The sequence below is a fragment of the Tachypleus tridentatus genome, chromosome 13 (assembly GCF_004210375.1).
Source record: "Tachypleus tridentatus isolate NWPU-2018 chromosome 13, ASM421037v1, whole genome shotgun sequence".
Classification (NCBI taxonomy): domain Eukaryota; kingdom Metazoa; phylum Arthropoda; class Merostomata; order Xiphosura; family Limulidae; genus Tachypleus; species Tachypleus tridentatus.
Window position 1 is genome coordinate 172,504,320 of NC_134837.1, and position 18,746 is coordinate 172,523,065.

Here is an 18,746-nt window from a genome sequence, read left to right on the forward strand (position 1 = left end):
ATGGCCAGGTGGTTACGGCGTTCAAATCGTAAGTTTAGGGTTGCGGGTTCGAATCCCCGTCACCCTCAGTAGAATTCCCTAACCAGCTGGCCTAACACATTTAGAAAAAGTGATACATATTAAAGTTAGACTGAACATAACTTTATACAGCTGGCTCGGCACGACCAGGTGGTTCAGGCACTCAACTCGTAATCTGAAGGTCGCGGGTTCAAATCCCTATCGCACCAAACATGTTCTCCCTTTCTGCCGTGGGAGTGGTATAATGTTCGGTCAATCCCACTATTCGTTGGTAAAAGTTTGTTTCTTTGTTTTTGAATTTCGTACAAAGCTACTTGAGAGCTATCTGTGCTAGCCGTCCCTAATTTAGAAGTGTAAGACTAGAGGGAAGGCAGCTAGTCATCACCACCCACCGTAAACTCTTGGGCTACTCTTTTACCAACGAATAGTGGGATTGACCGTTACATTATAACGCCCCCACGGCTGAAAGGGCGAGCATGTTTAGTCAAGCGCCTTAACACGCTTGGCCATGCCGGGCCTATATACATAAGATATTAGACATATACTCCTCTTTTAAACTTGGCCCGGCATGGCCAGGTGGTTAAGGCGCTTGACTCATAATCTGAAGGTCGCGGATTCGAATCCCCGTTACACCAAACATGCTCGCCCTTTCAGTCGTGGGGGCGTTATAATGTCCTGTCAATCCCACTTTTCGATGGTAAAAGAGTAGCCTAACAGTTGGCGTTGGGTGTTAATAACTAGCCGCCTTCCCTCTAGTCTTACACTGTTAAATTAGGGACGGCTAGCGCAGATAGCCCTCGTGTAGCTTTGCGCGAAATTCAAACACATTTAAACTTCGTATATAAATAAAGTTAACTTGTTCACTAGATCGATATCTTATTGAAGAGGAAATATGATCTGGAGCAGAGAGTTGAGAGTCTTGGAGAGGAACGTGAGAATCTTAGCTTGACTTTAGAAGAATCTGGAGATCGAATCACAATGTTAGAATGTAATAACAAGGAACAAGAGCAACGGGTAAACTTTCCATATTAATTTTTTGGGAGAAACTAATACTTATATTTGGCTAAATTTAGGATTTTTTTCATGTATCTCGTTTTAAGTAGTAGTAGTATTTTACCTGTCATAAAATCGATATTTTATTGCTGCTGTAAAACAGTTTAAATTTAAGTAGCAATATATTTGTTTGCATTGTTGTAAAGTGTTAGTAAGAGAACGATATTGTGCAAAATTTTAGATCCGAAAACAGCAAAGAGACATTGAGGAGCTTAAGCATGTCAATGCTCATCTACAAGCAAAAATAGACAACGTTCTCAAGAGATGTAGTTCCCCCAGTTTTAAGCAAACGTCTATTTACAATGAAATTGAAATGTCATCACACTCATTTGCAGAAGATGAATTAAATGGAAGTCAGGTATAAACATTGTTTATTTTCCACCTTAAGGTTTAACTCACAATTTTATCTTGAATTATTGAATACTGTGGTCATATATGTTTATTAGAATTTATGTGAATATGCTTTAAGTATTTGTGATTAATATTTCATGCACGTCATGGTCATTCATCATATCAGTATTATGAAGGAACTGTTAATGGGTAGGTTGTGTGTTTGTGGCTCTCCTGTGCTATGTTATTTCCCTGGGCAAGATATATTACCACAATTGATTCAGTCTACTTATCTTTATAATAGGTATTTACCTACCTTAAATACATAAGAGGGGTGTGACAGTTCTTTATGCTAGAAAAATTAAACTTTCACATATGTATGACAGAACCCTTTGAATTGTAGGATAATTGTTAGAGACTAAAAAATATGTTTGATTTTAACAAACTAAATGAGTGTAATTGAAGTGAAAATGGTAACAATTGCTTTATTTGCATTTTTTTAAATTTTAATGATATTTTGTAATTTTATCCTTGGTAAGTATTAACTAATTCATTTATTACACATAATGGAGATGGAGTGCACTTTTTAAATTTTTTTAATACTATTTTTGATTTTAAACTGTTGTTCAATAAACAGAATGGCATAAATAGGTCACAGTCACAGCCAGGATTATCAGTTGGTTTCAATGCAGACTTAGAAGATGAAGATATTGAATGTGATGATTCTGAAATGTCACCATTTACTGGACTTCCTATTCCAGACTCAGAGGATAGTTGGAAGGTAAAACAAAATGCTCCTAAGAAACCACTTGCACCACAGAACGTTCATTAATAGCTTGCATTTTATATGCATTAAAATTTAATGCAAACAAATATTGCATTAGTAAATGTGATATGTGATTACTGACACTGGAAAAACTAATATGTATTCATAAGATTTAAATACAAAGAATAATATGGGACCAATATAATATTTTTTTTTTAACTGGATATGTTGAACATTTCAGTTCTTGATGTCACTTCATTAGCAGCAGGTGTCAAGTTACCAGTTTCAGTTTTTCAAAATCACACTTTCCTTCGATGAGGGGGAAAGTAAAGTGATTATTTTTTCTTATTTTTATTTTGAATTGAGAGTTGTAAAATATAATTTATATATGAAATTTCTGAGTTATATTTTGATATTGCAACTGACCATGCCAACTGCAGTTGTAAAGTTCCTTGAAATAACATTTTGACTTTCCTTTAATTTGACTACTTGTGTTGTTTTTTATAAATACTTTCATCTTTTGTCTTTGTGACAGTGCATTACACAGTGTTTTAATTGTGAAATAAATTTTATTCACTGTAAAGTAATAAAATTGATAAATGTTTTATTTTCAGTTACGAAAAGAATTAAGTGAAATATACCACCAGATTAAACAATTATGTGAGGACTTGAGGAGTAGAAGAGATAGTTTGTCAATGGACAGTGGCATTCAGTCTTCACCAGATGAAGTAGAAGCACATAACATGCATGTAGGGATGTTAACTGCAGTGCTTAAAGAATTACAAACTCTTATGCATGACTTTTTTACCAATTATAGTGGAACAGTAAGTGTTAACATTAACTTGTGATCTATTTATTTATATCTAGAAATGTCATAATTTGCTTTTGTTTCAATACAAATGTTTTAAGAGCTTATACAGATCCTTATATTGCTAGATATAAGTTTCATGAGAAGAGTGAATAAGAAAATGTAATTTTATATTAGAAAAAGATTATACTTACCAATTAATGTTCTTTATTCTAGAAACACGTTACCACAGACATACGTTATCTATGTTTAATAAATTTAAATATCTTACTGTGTGATAGTGAAGCTAAATTTTATTCCCAAATGAAGTTGGTAAACATATTTTATATCGTATGGGTTCTGTACACATTTCTTTTTTTCAAATTTAATTATGTTAAATCAAATTAAGTAAAACTATTGATATTTACTAAAGGTTTAATGGCTTTATTTGAGTGTTAGCTAGTCAGAGTTTATTCCCAACTTGAACAAGAGCAACTGCATTATAAGTGTAGGTATTGAGGTACACCAGTACTCTTTATAATTTTCAAACATCAATACCATGTGTGGTGTTGATTATTTTATATATTATTAAAATTACTTGTTTCATCAGCTGCAAGCAATTGCTTTGTTTTCTTTGCAACATAATTAATTTAATATTATTAATTTTAATTTTCAGCCTTGCTCATCTTGTCAGACAGTATCATGTGAGAGAGATTTATTGGATAAACTTCAGAAAGAACTTAAAGATAAAACTAATGATCTGAAGAAAAAGGAACAAAGTGTCTTAGAACTTACAAAAATGGTGAGTTATTTTACCAGATATTAAATATCAAATCTCAATGTTATAATCTCAATGCCTAAGATACAAAAATTTTGACAAAACACAATTGCACTTAATATTTTCCTTGAGAAAATCAAAATGATAAAATGTAGTAAACAAGAAAATACAAAAGTTTCATCGATTGAGAAACAATAACTTCTAAACTTGAGAAATTTGTATTAACATGTGATTTGTTTTGCACTCTGTAATAACAGGTTAGATTTCTTTTTACTTTTCTTAGGTTGCCATTTATGAGAGAGAAATAGATGTTCTAAAAATAGAACGAAATCAACTACGAGATGATATAGGAAACAGTAAAATAGCCAAAGACGAAATTGTTAAGAAAGCATGGGAAGTTCGTGATGGAGCTGTGGGACGGTATTCATTTAATTATTTGTGTTTGTCATTCAAATATTTCACAAAAGGCACTGAAATTACAATTAAGACATTTTTTGTCTTGCAAACATATATTAATCTTCAAAAATCAATTACAAATATTTCCCTTATTTTAGATATTTGATCAATTTGGTATTGTAGTTTCATAAGAAATATCAAAGAATTAATGACTGGAGAAATGTTATTAAAATATAGAATTTAAATTTCTAATGCATATATATACTTGTGTGTGTGATTTTTGATATGTTATTCTTATATAGAAAGAATGCTGTTGAGATTCAGCTTGCAAAAACCAGGATTGACATGATGCACATTAACAGCCAGCTTATGGAAGCTGTTCAACAAAAAGTGGAATTATCACAGCAACTAGAACAGTGGCAGGTAATTTATCTACTAATTTATTAGGTGAAATACTACATTAATATACACCAAAGGGGTTTCACCTAATGACTGCTAATCCTGTTGTTTTTTTTAAAAGGGGAATTATTACAGCAATTAAAACAGTGGGAGATAATTTACCTACCAATTTATTAGGTGAAATGCTACGTTAACATACATCAAAGTAACTGTATTTAGTAACTGTTGATCCTATTTTCTGGTTTTGTTTAAATGAGAACATTACAAGGGCATCACCACAGAAGTGTCTTGAAACAAACCTCCTTTAGCATCACAAATGGAATATTGATTCCATGAGCCACTATATCCACTTGCAGGTTAACAGCAAAATTAATACTTTAAGCACAAACATACTGAATAGCCAGTTGTCACGTTTCTCAATTCTTTGTGAATGTGTTACACCATTCCATGCTTTACTGACTAGGCAAGTGCCATATTGTTTTGGCAAGAATAAATTCTTCATATTTTCATTTATGCTAGAACAACTAACTACACTTCAGAAAGATGTAGTTGCTTTTTCCCACTTACATATTCTAAGCCAATTTGATAGAATACAATACTGTGCTTCAGGTGAATAGCCCAAATGCCAGTTATCACCTTACATAATATGGTGCAAAGTGTTATCAAAAGGGAATTTACTTAGGTTTAATTATGATGCATATATAAATATCTATTAAAAGTGAATAAATAGTATCCAGTTTATTTTTAAAACTTGTAGTAATGCTTATTTTACCATAACATGTTTATCATCGAAGTATTGCCAAAAATGTACAGTTTTATCATTATATGTAAGAAATAAGCACCATGAATAGGAAAGAATTATTCTAAGTAGAATTACACTCTCCCAAGAAAATCATGTGCTGTCTATGCATTTAATTTTAAGTTATATAATAACAAGAATGTTTTTTTCATTCTTATTAATTTGTTTAATTAATACTACACCAATATGCACTACAAATATTAAATAGTGTTTAATTAATTACTTCTATTATCTAATCGCTTAGACAATCCATAGTAATACAAACTCATATTATGTGAAATCCCTAGTTCAGTAGTTGTAAATTAAATTATGTGATTTTAACCCCACTATGATGTTAACACTAATTACACAGAAAAATGTTCATCACAGATATGAATGTAACATATATTTTAGTGTCTCAAGTTTATCTATTTTAGTACTGTCTAGTACTGGGTATGACCCTCTTTTACCTCCAGAACAGCCTGAATTCTTCACAGCATGGATTCAACAAGGTGGTGGAAACATTCCTCAGGGATTTTAATCCATGCTGATTTAATAGCATAATGCAGTTCCTGCAGATTTGTTGGCCGCACATTCATTCTACAAACCTCCCATTCCACCTCATCCCAAAGTTGCTCTATTGAATTGAGATCTGGGGACTGTGCAGGCCATTTGAGTACACTGGAGTCACTGTCATGTTTGTGGAACCAACTTGAGATGATGTGTGCTTTGTGACATGGCACATTATCCTGCTGGAAGTAGCCATTTGAAAACTGGTAGCCTGCTGTTATGAAGGGATGTGACATTCAAATGATGCTTTATTGGTATTAAGGAGCCTAATGTGTGCTAAGAAAACATTCCCCACACCATTACACCACCACCACCAGCCTGTACTGTTGACACAAGGCAGAATGTATCTATGGATTCATACTGCTTGTACCAAATTCTGACTCTACCATCTATATATCACAGCAGAAATTGAGATTCATCAAACTAGGCAATATTTTTTCCAATCTTCAATAGTTCAGTTTTGGTGATCTCATGCCCACTGTATAGATGTTTCTGTTCTTAACTGATTGGAGTGGAACCCAGCATGGTCATCTGCTGCTGTAGCCCATCAGCTTCAAGGTTCTACAAGTTGTGCAGTCAGGGATGCCCTTCTGCACACCACTGTTGTAAAGAGTAGTTATTTGAGTATTTGTGGCCTTCCCATCATCTTCAATGAATCTGGCAATTATCCTCTGACCTCTCTCATTAACAAGATGTTTTTGCCCACAGAACTGCTGCTCACTGGATGTTTTTTTTTTTTTTGTTTTGTTTGATTTTATCACTATTCTCTGTAAATTTACTCTAAAGATTGTAGTGCATGAAAATCTCAGGAGGTCAACAGTTTCTGAGATGCTGGAACCACCACGTCTGGCACCAACAATCATTTCACGGACAAAGTCGCTTAGATCACACGCCTTTCCCATTCTAATGTTTGATTGAACAGCAACAGAATCTCTTAACCATATCTGCATGCTTTATATACTGAGTTGCAGCTTTTGCCTATTTGCGTTAAAGAGCAGGTGTACTTAATAAAGTAGCCACTGACCATAATGTTTAACTATTCATAGCACGTGATCACATATGTACCAGATTAATTATTTGTTATTTCATGATTGTTGCTAGCCATACATTGCATATTAATTGGTCAAACCTCTATACCTAGGATTACACCTCAGTCATTTAAATTAATGTTTGTTTTGTGCAAAACTATTCAAAGACTGTCTGTCCTAGTCGTACCTAGCTTTGAAGTGGTAGACTAGAGGAAAGGCAACTAGTCAGCATCATCCACTGTCAGTTCTTGGGCTACTCTTTATCAATGATTGACTGTTTTATTATAAATTGCAAACACAGCTTTACAAACTGAGTATATGTACATTTTTTTTTGGAATGGGTTGTTTCATACCCTTCCCAAAGCAATCAACTAGTGTCAAAATGTAGTTCTGATACATTTTGTTCCACCTCAACTTTATATCGGCTGTGGTTGTCGTGTGACATACTGATTTGCATATTCAGCATTTTTGTAATATAACGCACTCAACCCTGTGTGAAATATTTGCCCAATATTCCTTTAAAACTAGCAGTTAAAGTGTTAGCATCAGAAAGTTTTTGTTGCTGTTATTTGTAGTGCAAAGCTGCATTATAGGTTATCTACACTTTGTTCACCCTGGGGAATCGAACCCTGTATTTTAACGTTGTAAGTACATAAACTTACAACCCAGCCACTGAGGTCTATATCAGAATGAAGATTTTTTATTTCCAAAGTAATTTTACCAGAAACTGTAAGGATCTGCCACCAAGTAATATCACGTGTTTTTTTGTTTTGGTAATCATACGCATGATCAAACTTTTGGAAATGCAATGGATTCAAGATTGGAGACGTCACTTTTAATTTATTTCTTTGCCAATATGAAGACAGTGGTGTATGTGTTTTTTTCTTATAGCAAAATCACATCGGGCTATCTGCTGATGAAGACAGTGGTTAAAAAATTCTGCACGAAGGTTTAAACCTATATAAAATTTAAAGTAACAAATAAAGAATAACATCAACTTGATTTTTAGATATATTGTCAAACATTAATAATAGCAGCTTTGAAAATGAAGTATATCATAAGAAAAGGTTTACTGAAAAAGTTTCAGTGCAGAAGCCGAAACGTTATCTCGTTTCAGAAACAGGCAGGAGCAGTTTATTTCAGCTATATCTCTAAACGAAAAGTATTTTCCCACAGCTATGATGTTACTTACAATATTTTAGAGAAAGTTAGTAGTGTCAAAAAAATTAAATTTAATGTTACAAATATAAACTCTATCAAGAACTTAAGGGTGTGAATTTCGCACAAAGCTACACGAGAATAATCTGCGCTAGCCATCCCTAATTTAGCAGTGTAAGAAGGCAGCTAGTCATCACCATCCACCGCCAACTCTTGGGCTACTCTTTCGCCAACCAGTAGTGGGATTGACTATAATATTTTATAACGCCGCCACGGCTGAAAGGGCGAGCATGTTTAGTGTGACGGGGATGCGAACCCGTGACCCTCATATTACGAGGAGAGTGCCTTAACCACCTGGCCATGGATGGAGAAGAAGTTTTAATCCGAAAAACATAATGCATTTCTCTGTTAGATAAAACGATAAAATTTCAGATTTAAATACGTCTATAATGACGTATGGATATAGTATCCTAGTTGTAATTCTATGTATATAGGTTCGACCAGTAGATAGCTAGTAGGAATGTTGCATTATACATAATACTTACAAATGATGTTGTAAAAACATTCATACCTAAATTAAGACGAAAAATATTAGAAAGTACAAATATTCAAGAGTTATTAAATAAAATCATTTCATTGTAATCGCGGAGTGTCCAAGGCTTTTTGCCCTCTAATCTCCATTTTTTAAGAGAGCTCATCAGACCCCATCAATCCCTGTGATTGCTTATTCTTTTGTTGTTGTTGGGTTATAATAAAGCATTAAATAACATGTAGATGGCGAATAATTGATCACAATTATAAGCCTTGCGTGTATGACGTAATTGAACATCACAGTGTGTTAAATATTCTCCCTAAGGCAATAGTTATCAAACTAGGAGGGAGGAGGGCTTCAAGTGGTAAAACGTGTCATGGAGGCCTGTGAGAAGGGAATCCACAGTCAGAAAAGGTTGAAAACCACTGTGTTATAACATGTAATGAGAGATATTGCGTGTGAAAAAAAATCGAATTCAACTGTTAAACTGCTAGCTATTAACATTATACAGTATTTTATACTTCGTTGGTTTTTTAAGCGCAATGTTATACAACAGGCATCAAAACTATGTTTTAAGCGTTATAAGTATTCAGATTTACCACTGAATACTTCTAATTATATTATATGTTGTTATTCATGCAGCACTACGTCATATTTACAATAGCCTGGATAGTAAGGCAGGACGTTAATACTGAGACGTTATGCAGTCTATTTTCCCCATCAAACTGAAATAGGAAATTATTAGAGCATAGTGATACTTGTAAGTACTAGAGACGCTGTAGCACACCCTATCATATACAGGATTTTTTGTTTTGTTTAATGGTTTTCAGTACTCCCAGTACTGAAATTGTTTCAATTTCAATATGCTTTGATGAGCCGTGAGAATATAATAAACCAAAGTTTTTCCCATAAGTTGGATACCTCTCAGTGAATGATAATAAGTATTCTGGGCATTGGATCTCTAGTGAAGGCTATACCTAACAGAGAAGTGTTATTCATCTCGGTAAAGTATATCAAAATGTAGCAGCAACAGGAACTTAAAATTAATATTTTTAATACAAATATAATAAATTTTGTTTGTTTTTATTTTCTTAGTATTCTAAACATGTCCTTTACTTATGTTTGTCATAAACAGTTCTCAATTTACGCTACGTGTTTATTCTATCAAACTGATACGTTTGTTGGTTCATTGTTTCTGTTTTAATTTCACGCAAAGCTACACGAGGGCAGCTAGTCATCACCACCCACCGCCAACTCTTGGGCTACTCGTTTATCAACTAAGTGGGATTGACTGTCATATAATAACGCCCCCACGGCTGAATGAAAGGGCGATAAGATTACGATAAGAGTGCCTTGTTGGTTCATACAGATTGTAAATATGTTTTATGGAGATAAATTGTTAGTACATAGTGAAAATTCTTTAATTCCTCAACGTTTTCACTTAACGGCTTTACCAAGAGGTCGAAACTCCATACAATACAAGCTATGATAATTATAATTCTTAGCCAAATAATGAGTCTTTCCTTTATTCGTAACATCCCTTGTGATTTCATGGATGCGGTGAGGGGTAGATCTGGAGATTTGAATATCGAATATTTATCCTTAAAGATTGGTTAATAAAATTTTCACTATTCGATAGACAAAGGAGTCTAATTTCTAATACCTTATTAATAGTCCTAACGTGTCCTTAACTAGATAAATTAACGCTCAGGGCATGCCATCATATTTACGTTCTCTTGTGAATACCGTAGCGATCCATTTCCGTCATCCGACCTTCACAGATTTGCACCCGTAGCAATTACCCTTATGGACTCGTTCTAGTTAAGACTTTTGAGTCCTGGGTTTAATAACATCATTAAAAATGCTATGAGGAAACTGGACATTTGTGTAAAATTAAATTGTATTTATGTGCTCAGAATTCAAACCACGCGATCATTGACTACAGAAGAATTGTATCGCATCTAATCTGAGCCTTCTGTGGTAATGTTTAGAGAAGTATGTAGTTTATAGTATTTGCAATAAAAATATACTGGAGAAACTGAGAGACCTGTAAAAGAGGGTTGCATGGAACATTTCCGTGCTGTAATGATGGCCGAGGTTCATAGGAGTGCAGTTACAGCACGTTTTATCAATGAGTACACGAGTTCAAGTTTGATCACCCTTTTAGTATTGAAATGATAAGAAAAATTTTCAGTTTCCTGGATAGGAGGTACAAGATGCCCTGGCATGATTAGGTGATTAGAGTATTCAACTCTCAATCTGTGGGTCGCAGGTCCAAATGTCTGTCCCACCAAACATACAATTTTAGCCATGGGGGCATTGCAATGTCACGACCAATCCCACTATTCGTTGGTAAAACACTAGCTCAAGAGTTGGCAGTGGGTGGTGATGGCTAGCTTCCTTTCCTGTAGTTTTCATGGCTAAATATAGGATGGCTATTGCAGATAGTCCTCATGTAGCTTTGTGCGAAATTCCAAATAAACCAAACTCATCAAATCTGAGAAGCTTTCAGTCAACAGGGATAGGCGTCGCCACTTTAAATGGTGGATTTATCTACTATATGTATATATTTTTATTACCGTTTTAACACCCATTACTCTTGTAATAATGTACGTTTTGTGGGTTTAGCAACATTTATTGTCTAAATACACATGTATTATACTGGAACGTTCACGAACAATCTTTTATTTTTTATTTCAAATGGATATTTTATTTACAATGTTTATATTCTTTCCATTTATTACTTGAGACATTAGTATCAAGCCTATTAATTTTCTTTAAATACCAGTTACTACATTCTTTATTTAGTGTTTTAGAGATTTTCAAATATTAGAACAGTATATAATAATGGATATGACATAAATAGTGTGTGGATTGAATATTATTACTAAACATTCTAATAGTTGAAAATTCTTAAGAAAATGGTAAAATATATTGTTTAAAAACATTTAATAGGCTTACTACTACTATGATATTGTGTAGATTTTTCCCCACCTTGTAAAAGACGTACACACCACATATTACTGTTACCTTTTCATTACTTATAATGTGAATACATGTCATAGAGTGTATGAGAATGTACTGTTAGTTTGAAATATTTATTTTCTTTGTCAAAACTCTCACGTGGAACATCAGGGATTTAATCAATTTTCACTGGGTACTGGCCATTTTTCTTCATAAAGATGTTATAAATTATCTGATTTAATCAGATTTTCATGTGTTCCAATGGTGAAATTTAAAACATTGGAAATAAATAGAGCAGTTCAGTTTCATACTACTAAACTACATACAGGAAAGACAATGAAGTTACCAGACACTCTCTGTAACTTGTTTTAAGGGTGATGTTGAAAATGAAATTATAATGTACCACAAAACTACTATATATATATGTATATACACCCTTGTGCAAATTAATTGAAACAAATGGCCATTTTACAATATTTTGAGCATGGCGGCCGATGTAGGCTTGCTGAACTCGCTGATTTCCTTTAATAGTCATTTTTTCACACAAACGATGTCATTAGCTGTGTTTTGCTGTACAGTCGATCTATTTTTGGTATACATGACGAAATTTTGAGGAATGTCACATCATTCGAAATTGCGTTAGAAGGGCAAGGAGACCAGTCAAAAAACAATTTCTTACCAACTCAATGAAGAAAAAACGGTATCAATGGGGTCTGAAATACAAGAACTGGACGCAAGAACAATGGAGGAAGGTGTTATTCAGTGACGAAACTCATTTCTTCGTACAGTGTCAAAGAAGTCTGCATGTTCGCAGATCTCCAAGTGAGAAACTTCGAGAATCTCACATCAATCAGTTCGTAAAACATCCCTTGAAGATGTTTTGGGGCTTTTTCAGCTACTATGGCATCGGAGACTTACATATCGTAGAAGGTATGATGCAAGGACCACAGTACATCTAAGTTTTGCAGTGAAGAGTCGTTCCAGAATTGAAAAAGAGATTTCCAAATGGATCTAGCATTTTTCAGCAAGATCTGACTCCGTGCCACACATCGAAACTTGTGAAGAACTTTATGACTACAACGCAAATAAAGGTGCTGGATTGGCCTGGATACTCTCCTGACTTAAATCTGGGCCCGGCATGGCCAAGCGCATTAAGGCATGCGACTCGTAATCTGAAGGTCGCGGGTTCGCATCCCCATCGCGCCAAACATGCTCGTCCTTTCAGCCGTGGGGACGTTATAATGTGACGGTCAATCTTACTATTCGTTGGTAAAAGAGTAGCCCAAGAGTTGGCGGTGGGTGGTGATGACTAGCTGTCTTCCCTCTAGTCTTACACTGCTAAATTTGGGACAGCTAGCACAGATAACCCTCGAGTAGCTTTGTGCGAAATTCAAAAACAAACAAACTTAAATCCTATTGAAAATGTTTGGGCGATTTGTAGAGAAAGACTTCGGGGAAAAGACTGTACTACGAAAGATAAGCTAATTGAGGCCAGAATTGAGGTGTGGTACCGCGATCCAAAAATTAGTAAAGATTGCAGTTAACTCTTGGACTCGATGCCAAAGCGGATTAATGATCTTTTGAAAAATAAAGGCAGTCATATCATGTATTAATTTGTGTGTAATTTTTGGATTCTCAGAAATAAAACGCAAAAAATTAAAAAAAATCGTAATTTTCCGTCTTGTTTCAATTAATTTGCACAAGGGTATATATATATATATATATTAAATTTTACTCATTTTTATTGCTATCACACGGTGACTATAATAGTATAATTCTTCATGTGCCATTTGTTTTTTTTCAGGTGGACATGCAGATCCTTCTGGATGAGCAATTGAAAACAAAGTTAAGGAATCATGAGCAGGAAGATAAAAAAAAGATACTTAAACCTCAAAAGCCAGCAGTAAATAATAAAGGCAAACTTTTTAAACTCTGGAGGTGATAATCTTTTTAATTAAATAAAATGGCCAAGCAAATCTCTTACCCACAGTTTTATTGTGATATATTTATATAACAGCCTATAATAATAGGTTTTTCGGATGTGTGATGTTGCTTGGAAGGAACATACTGGACTGTTTCATGAAGGGGTAGTGTTTATTTTACTCAGCACATATCTATTTATTTTTTCCTATTTTGAAGAGTATAATTTAGAAAATATAAATTAAAAAGTGTTGAATTATTTTCTCATCATGGAGAAACATTTTATTAAACTAATTCATAATGTAAATTGTGAATATTTATTGAAGACAAGTACAGAATAAGCATTAGACAGGTATCCACTTTCAATGATCTCCTAGTTCTGACTAGTCATCATGCAGAAATAATGTTTAAAATTTCTATAAGATGAAAGTAAGCTAATGTGTTGTGGTTTGGTAGTGTTAGTATGAGTATTTTAGTTTGTAAATACAATAGACATATTTATGTGGAGTATATTTTTGGCAACTGTGTAGACTCAGATTTTAACACTAACTTCATTTAGTTTTACTAATAAGTAGTAAAAGTATATATTTATATAAGTTAATTTTGGGTACCTGTTGAAGCCTGTTTGAGTGAAAGTTATTGTCTTAGTTGTGTGGAATATTGTCTTTGACTTTGTTCTCTTTATAACAAGAAAATGCATAGCTAAGCCTCATTTTAGTATGTGCCAGATAACTAAAAAAGTTTAATTACTGGAATATGAATGTTTTAATTTGTTTAATGTTGCATTTTGGTTGAATTTTTACTTATAAGAAGGAGGGTGAGTATCTTGTTTGTAAAATCATAATCCCAAACAAGCTGTGCGTAAATGTTCATAACATTAAAATAAATGAGAAAACATGCAAGTAATTAAACCAGGATGATAAAGAGCAGAAAATTACATTAAAAATATAAAAAAGGGAGATGAAAGCCTGAACCTACCTTAATATTGTTGAAAATAATTATCTATGAAGAAATTAATTGTTTAAAATTAAACACAGATACACAATGGGCTATTTGTGCTCTGCCCACCACAGGTATCAAAATCCGGTTTCTAGCGGCGCTGGTCACAGACATAGTCATGCCACTGGGAGGCATGTAGAGAAAGAAATAGGTGGATAGAAACTGTTACAAGTATTATTAATGAAACATTACCTAAAGTTTATAAATTTTTTGAAGTAACATATATGTACAGAGAAGGTTGTGTTGTTTATATAATTTTAAGTTTGATACCTGAATAAATTAATCACTATTAAATTTATTAATCAAAGTGTGACTTGTTTAACCTCAAAATTTGAGATTTCATAATGTATAATATCCAGCAGCAAGAACTTTCAAAAGAGAATAAGTGAAAATCTTTGAATGAAACTTCTAAATGTGGCTTGGTTTGTTGTTATATTTTACTTTTATATTCTGACCCGTGATCAATTTGCCATCCATAAAAAGAATATGTCTACAATAAGTTAGATTAATGGGCACTATCAGTGCTTTGCCATGTCAATCAGTCTTGTGATGCTCAAAAGTCCTACCCAGCAAAAAGAAAAATGTCTTGTCTTTAGTTGCTTTTATTTGTGCTTGTAAACTATTACTAAATTTAAGACACTAGGTAATAAATTGTATTTCAATTCAAATGGTTTCTCTTAGAAAATGAACATTTTTTTCATTATCCACAAATTATTATTTTATCTGTTTTAATTATAAGGAGCATTTTAATTCTCATTGAGCTATAAACAAAACTAGTATCTTTTTCAAAGTTATCCTTAATGAATTGTAATGTGGAAAAAAAAAACAGCAACAGTGACAGAGTTAAACACCAGCAATTGATGTTTACTCAGTTACGGAATAAAATCTAAAAGAAAAAGTGGTAGAGGGGGAGAGAAGATTTAAAGTATTAAACAAAGATAGGTACAATAACCCAAACTTAAATTTAAAAGTGATATTTTAATTTAGTATAAATCATGTAAAAGCAGTTGATGAACTGTTGGTAAGACTCATGCCAAATTGTAGAGAATTATAACACTGTATAAAATTAGTACCAACTAATGCTGCATCTTGTTAATCATTTATAATCTTGTGGTGTGTTTCTCATTGGTTCTATAACCGTTGGTAAGACTCTCATGTTGAGATTGGTTGAGAGAAATTGATAATCTTTGGTTGTCAACATTTTAAGCATAACAAAATGTGACACAAATTCAGTGACGATGATTCACATATATAGAAGTACATATGTCTTCAGATTCAGCATACAGGAATTACTGAAGAACATGTAAAAACTCCAAAACGATGAAACCATTGCAGTCCTGTGTTATTTATATATTTTATACTTAGCATCTTTTCCAAAGAGTGGTCTAAATGTCAGATAAACATAAGTTGAGAAGCCAAAGTTCTGAGAAGGGCTATTTTGCTAGTGTACACAATACCTCTAGACAAAATCTCAAATGATCTGATCAATAGTCAATTGTGGTATCTTATCAGTTTAAATGAAATATATTCATTCTTTGCTTGGGCTGTCCAACTGGTGTAAATTTAAACCATATTAAGTGGAATTGATTGATCTGGCAAAAGGTACCTTTCACAGCTCCAGCAGTTGAAACAGTCTTTGTCAACCACTTAAAATTAGCAACATGCAACAAACATACATGTAAAGTAAAAAATAATAAAGACATTTTGATTATAATATCACATAACATTGCAATGCCATCACAAATCACTCTCTGACCACTATGATATGAAACAAATATCTTTATATGTAAAAAATATCTTTAACCCAATCTTTGTTATTTCCTGTTTGAACCTGAAGACAATTTTTCTTAATGTGGACCTCTCACACTTTTATATTATTTTATAGTTAGTTATCCATCTATCTTTTACACTCAAAGTAATCAGAAGAAAACTAAGAAAGTAGGGTTTGGTTTATTTTTTTACAAGACAAACTAACAGATTCCCATACAGTTTTGGCTACTGACCTGCATGTTTATGAACTGCGTGCAGTCCAGTGGTTTGAGTTTCAGACTGTGAATCTAAGACTTATGATTTGTATCCCATTACCAACAAAATCAAAATGGTGTGTTTCATTCTTTAGGTCTGTGGCTGCATTTTAAGAATTTCTGTCGAATACCCCTATTTGGTCTAACAAGAGTTTGCTTGGGATAGCGTATAAAACCTATGTTTTAGTCTATCAAGTGAAGATTAGTGAGAGCTAGTATTTAGCTTTGCACAAGTTCCAATTGCTAAACAAACTGCATGTTTGCTATGTGCAAATTTTACATTACATTATATCATGATTATCCTATTAAGTGTTAACTTTCTGTGGAAATGAAATTGACAATTAGCCTCTATCATTTAAGTATCAATTATAAAGTGGAGAAGAAATTTAAAAACATGTATGATCTACAGATTAACTTGAACTATTTTAAATAACTCTGAATTGGTTACAATAAAATATTTCTCTTTGAAATGTATTTATACCTAAATAAATATGTTTTTAACCTAACACATCCAATCAGGAAGACTTATTTCATCCTGTATAAGTTCCCCTCACAGTATGATCATGTTTTTCTTAGTTTGTTTTTTTATTAATTCATATTTTCAGCTTGACAACTCTGAAAAGACCTTCAGGAAAGATAATTATTGTTCACATTAAAGCAAGTATTGTAATACTACTTAGATTATCACAGAATGAACTTTAAGTCAATTTCCTGGAAACAAAAAACGGGGTTCATCAAGTATCGACTACTTTTTAATATTTAAAGAGTGATAATTGTACGTTTAATTAATATTCGAGCTGTCAGTGTTAGGACAGTTTATTTTAGAAAGTCAAAACAAACCTAATTATTAGAGTGGTGTGTAAAGGATTTGTACAGATATTTACATAAATTTGATTAAAAAGTTCCAGTCAATGGTTTTTGTCTTATCAAAAGATGTGATAACTTTTGGAAACTTTTTTTTTTTATATTTTATTTTAAATATGCATGAAAATATGTTTGTGGTAAATAAGCATAAGTTCCATAAAATTTCGGATGGTTTTAACTCTGGTTTTATTACTTTAATGATAGAAAATCTGTCCAACTCTTCAGTTCTCAACTGAATTTCAGGTTATCCAGTAATCCAAATATCACTACAAGCTTCTACATTTTTGTTTTGGTTAAAATTCTTAGCTGTCTATAGTCATTATTAATGGTATAAAATAACATTTCACAGTGGTATGATTCAGGTATTAGTTAGTGGCTTACTCATACCAATCTACTTTGGCACCTTAAGATTACCATAAGGAAATCGTGTTCCAGGCTGGGTTGTTAATTGTGCTGAAGTAACTCCTGCCAGCCAGTTGGCTAGCATCTCAGTTATTATAATAATTATTATCATTGTATGGGTTGTATATATTATTGGCTTCATTTCACTAAAGAAAGGAGAATGTTGTACTGAAGTTAAAAGAAAAAAGTTCTATACATCATTCAGCTAAACTGTGGTTGGAAGCTTCAAAAGTACTTGCTGCTACATGAGAAGTTTAGAGGACAAGTTTCTTTAGGTTTCATCTCTTGCAGTTAACCTGGAATTGTAACAAGGCTATGATAGCCTAAAGGAACTTAGTAATTCTCTATCTACATTACTTACATGCCTTACATTATATAACAATTCATATTGTACAAATTGTCGCCTGTACAGTGTCCGGTATGGTTTGGCAGGAGTCTTTAGAGCAGATGTATTTGCTTTGTTGGCAATAAATTTCAACAATAAACAAACAGCACACAGTCCACTTGATATAAAATGATATATTAAAACAAGTCAAACGTATTTACAAATGTGTGTTACTTTAGAATACAAATGATAAGACAACTTGTTTCTTCTATACTCTGTTATTGTAATTTCTTATGTGACAATTTCACTTTAGAAATCTCCACTATACACCTTTTATGGCTAAACAAAAAATCACGCAGTCTAGATCTATCTATTCTATATAACTAACTCAAGCTACATTTTGGACAAGTATTTATGGCATGATATTATGTTGCAATAACACTCAACTGAAACAAGAAAAATAATGAAAGAAGTTAGTAACATGATACAATAAGTGCCAATCCATGATTAGTCTATGCAACATATAATTTACACACAGTTACATAAATTAAACCTGTGATAAACTAGATCTTCTGAAAATAATTAAATTTCACACTTATGCTATACTAAAACTATATAAATCATAACACTTGCATTAAACTTAAACAGTCATCTA

At 33.0% G+C, this 18,746-nt stretch overlaps 1 protein-coding gene across 3 annotated transcripts in view; it reads left to right on the top strand.

Annotated features, from left to right (window-relative positions):
* LOC143236860 (bicaudal D-related protein homolog) overlaps positions 1–17,542 on the top strand; it is a 59,178-nt gene extending 41,636 nt beyond the window's left edge. For 2 of the 3 annotated variants that reach the window (XM_076475490.1, XM_076475491.1), the window contains exons 4-11: positions 886–1,032; positions 1,253–1,429; positions 2,039–2,182; positions 2,782–2,991; positions 3,631–3,756; positions 4,016–4,152; positions 4,431–4,551; positions 13,362–17,542. In XM_076475490.1, the coding sequence (XP_076331605.1) occupies positions 886–1,032; positions 1,253–1,429; positions 2,039–2,182; positions 2,782–2,991; positions 3,631–3,756; positions 4,016–4,152; positions 4,431–4,551; positions 13,362–13,499 (1,200 nt within the window). In that variant the 3' untranslated portion in view covers positions 13,500–17,542. The remainder of the gene's footprint in view (positions 1–885; positions 1,033–1,252; positions 1,430–2,038; positions 2,183–2,781; positions 2,992–3,630; positions 3,757–4,015; positions 4,153–4,430; positions 4,552–13,361) is intronic. The other variant, XM_076475492.1, reaches the window with a different exon arrangement.
* The last annotated feature ends 1,204 nt before the right edge of the window (positions 17,543–18,746 follow it).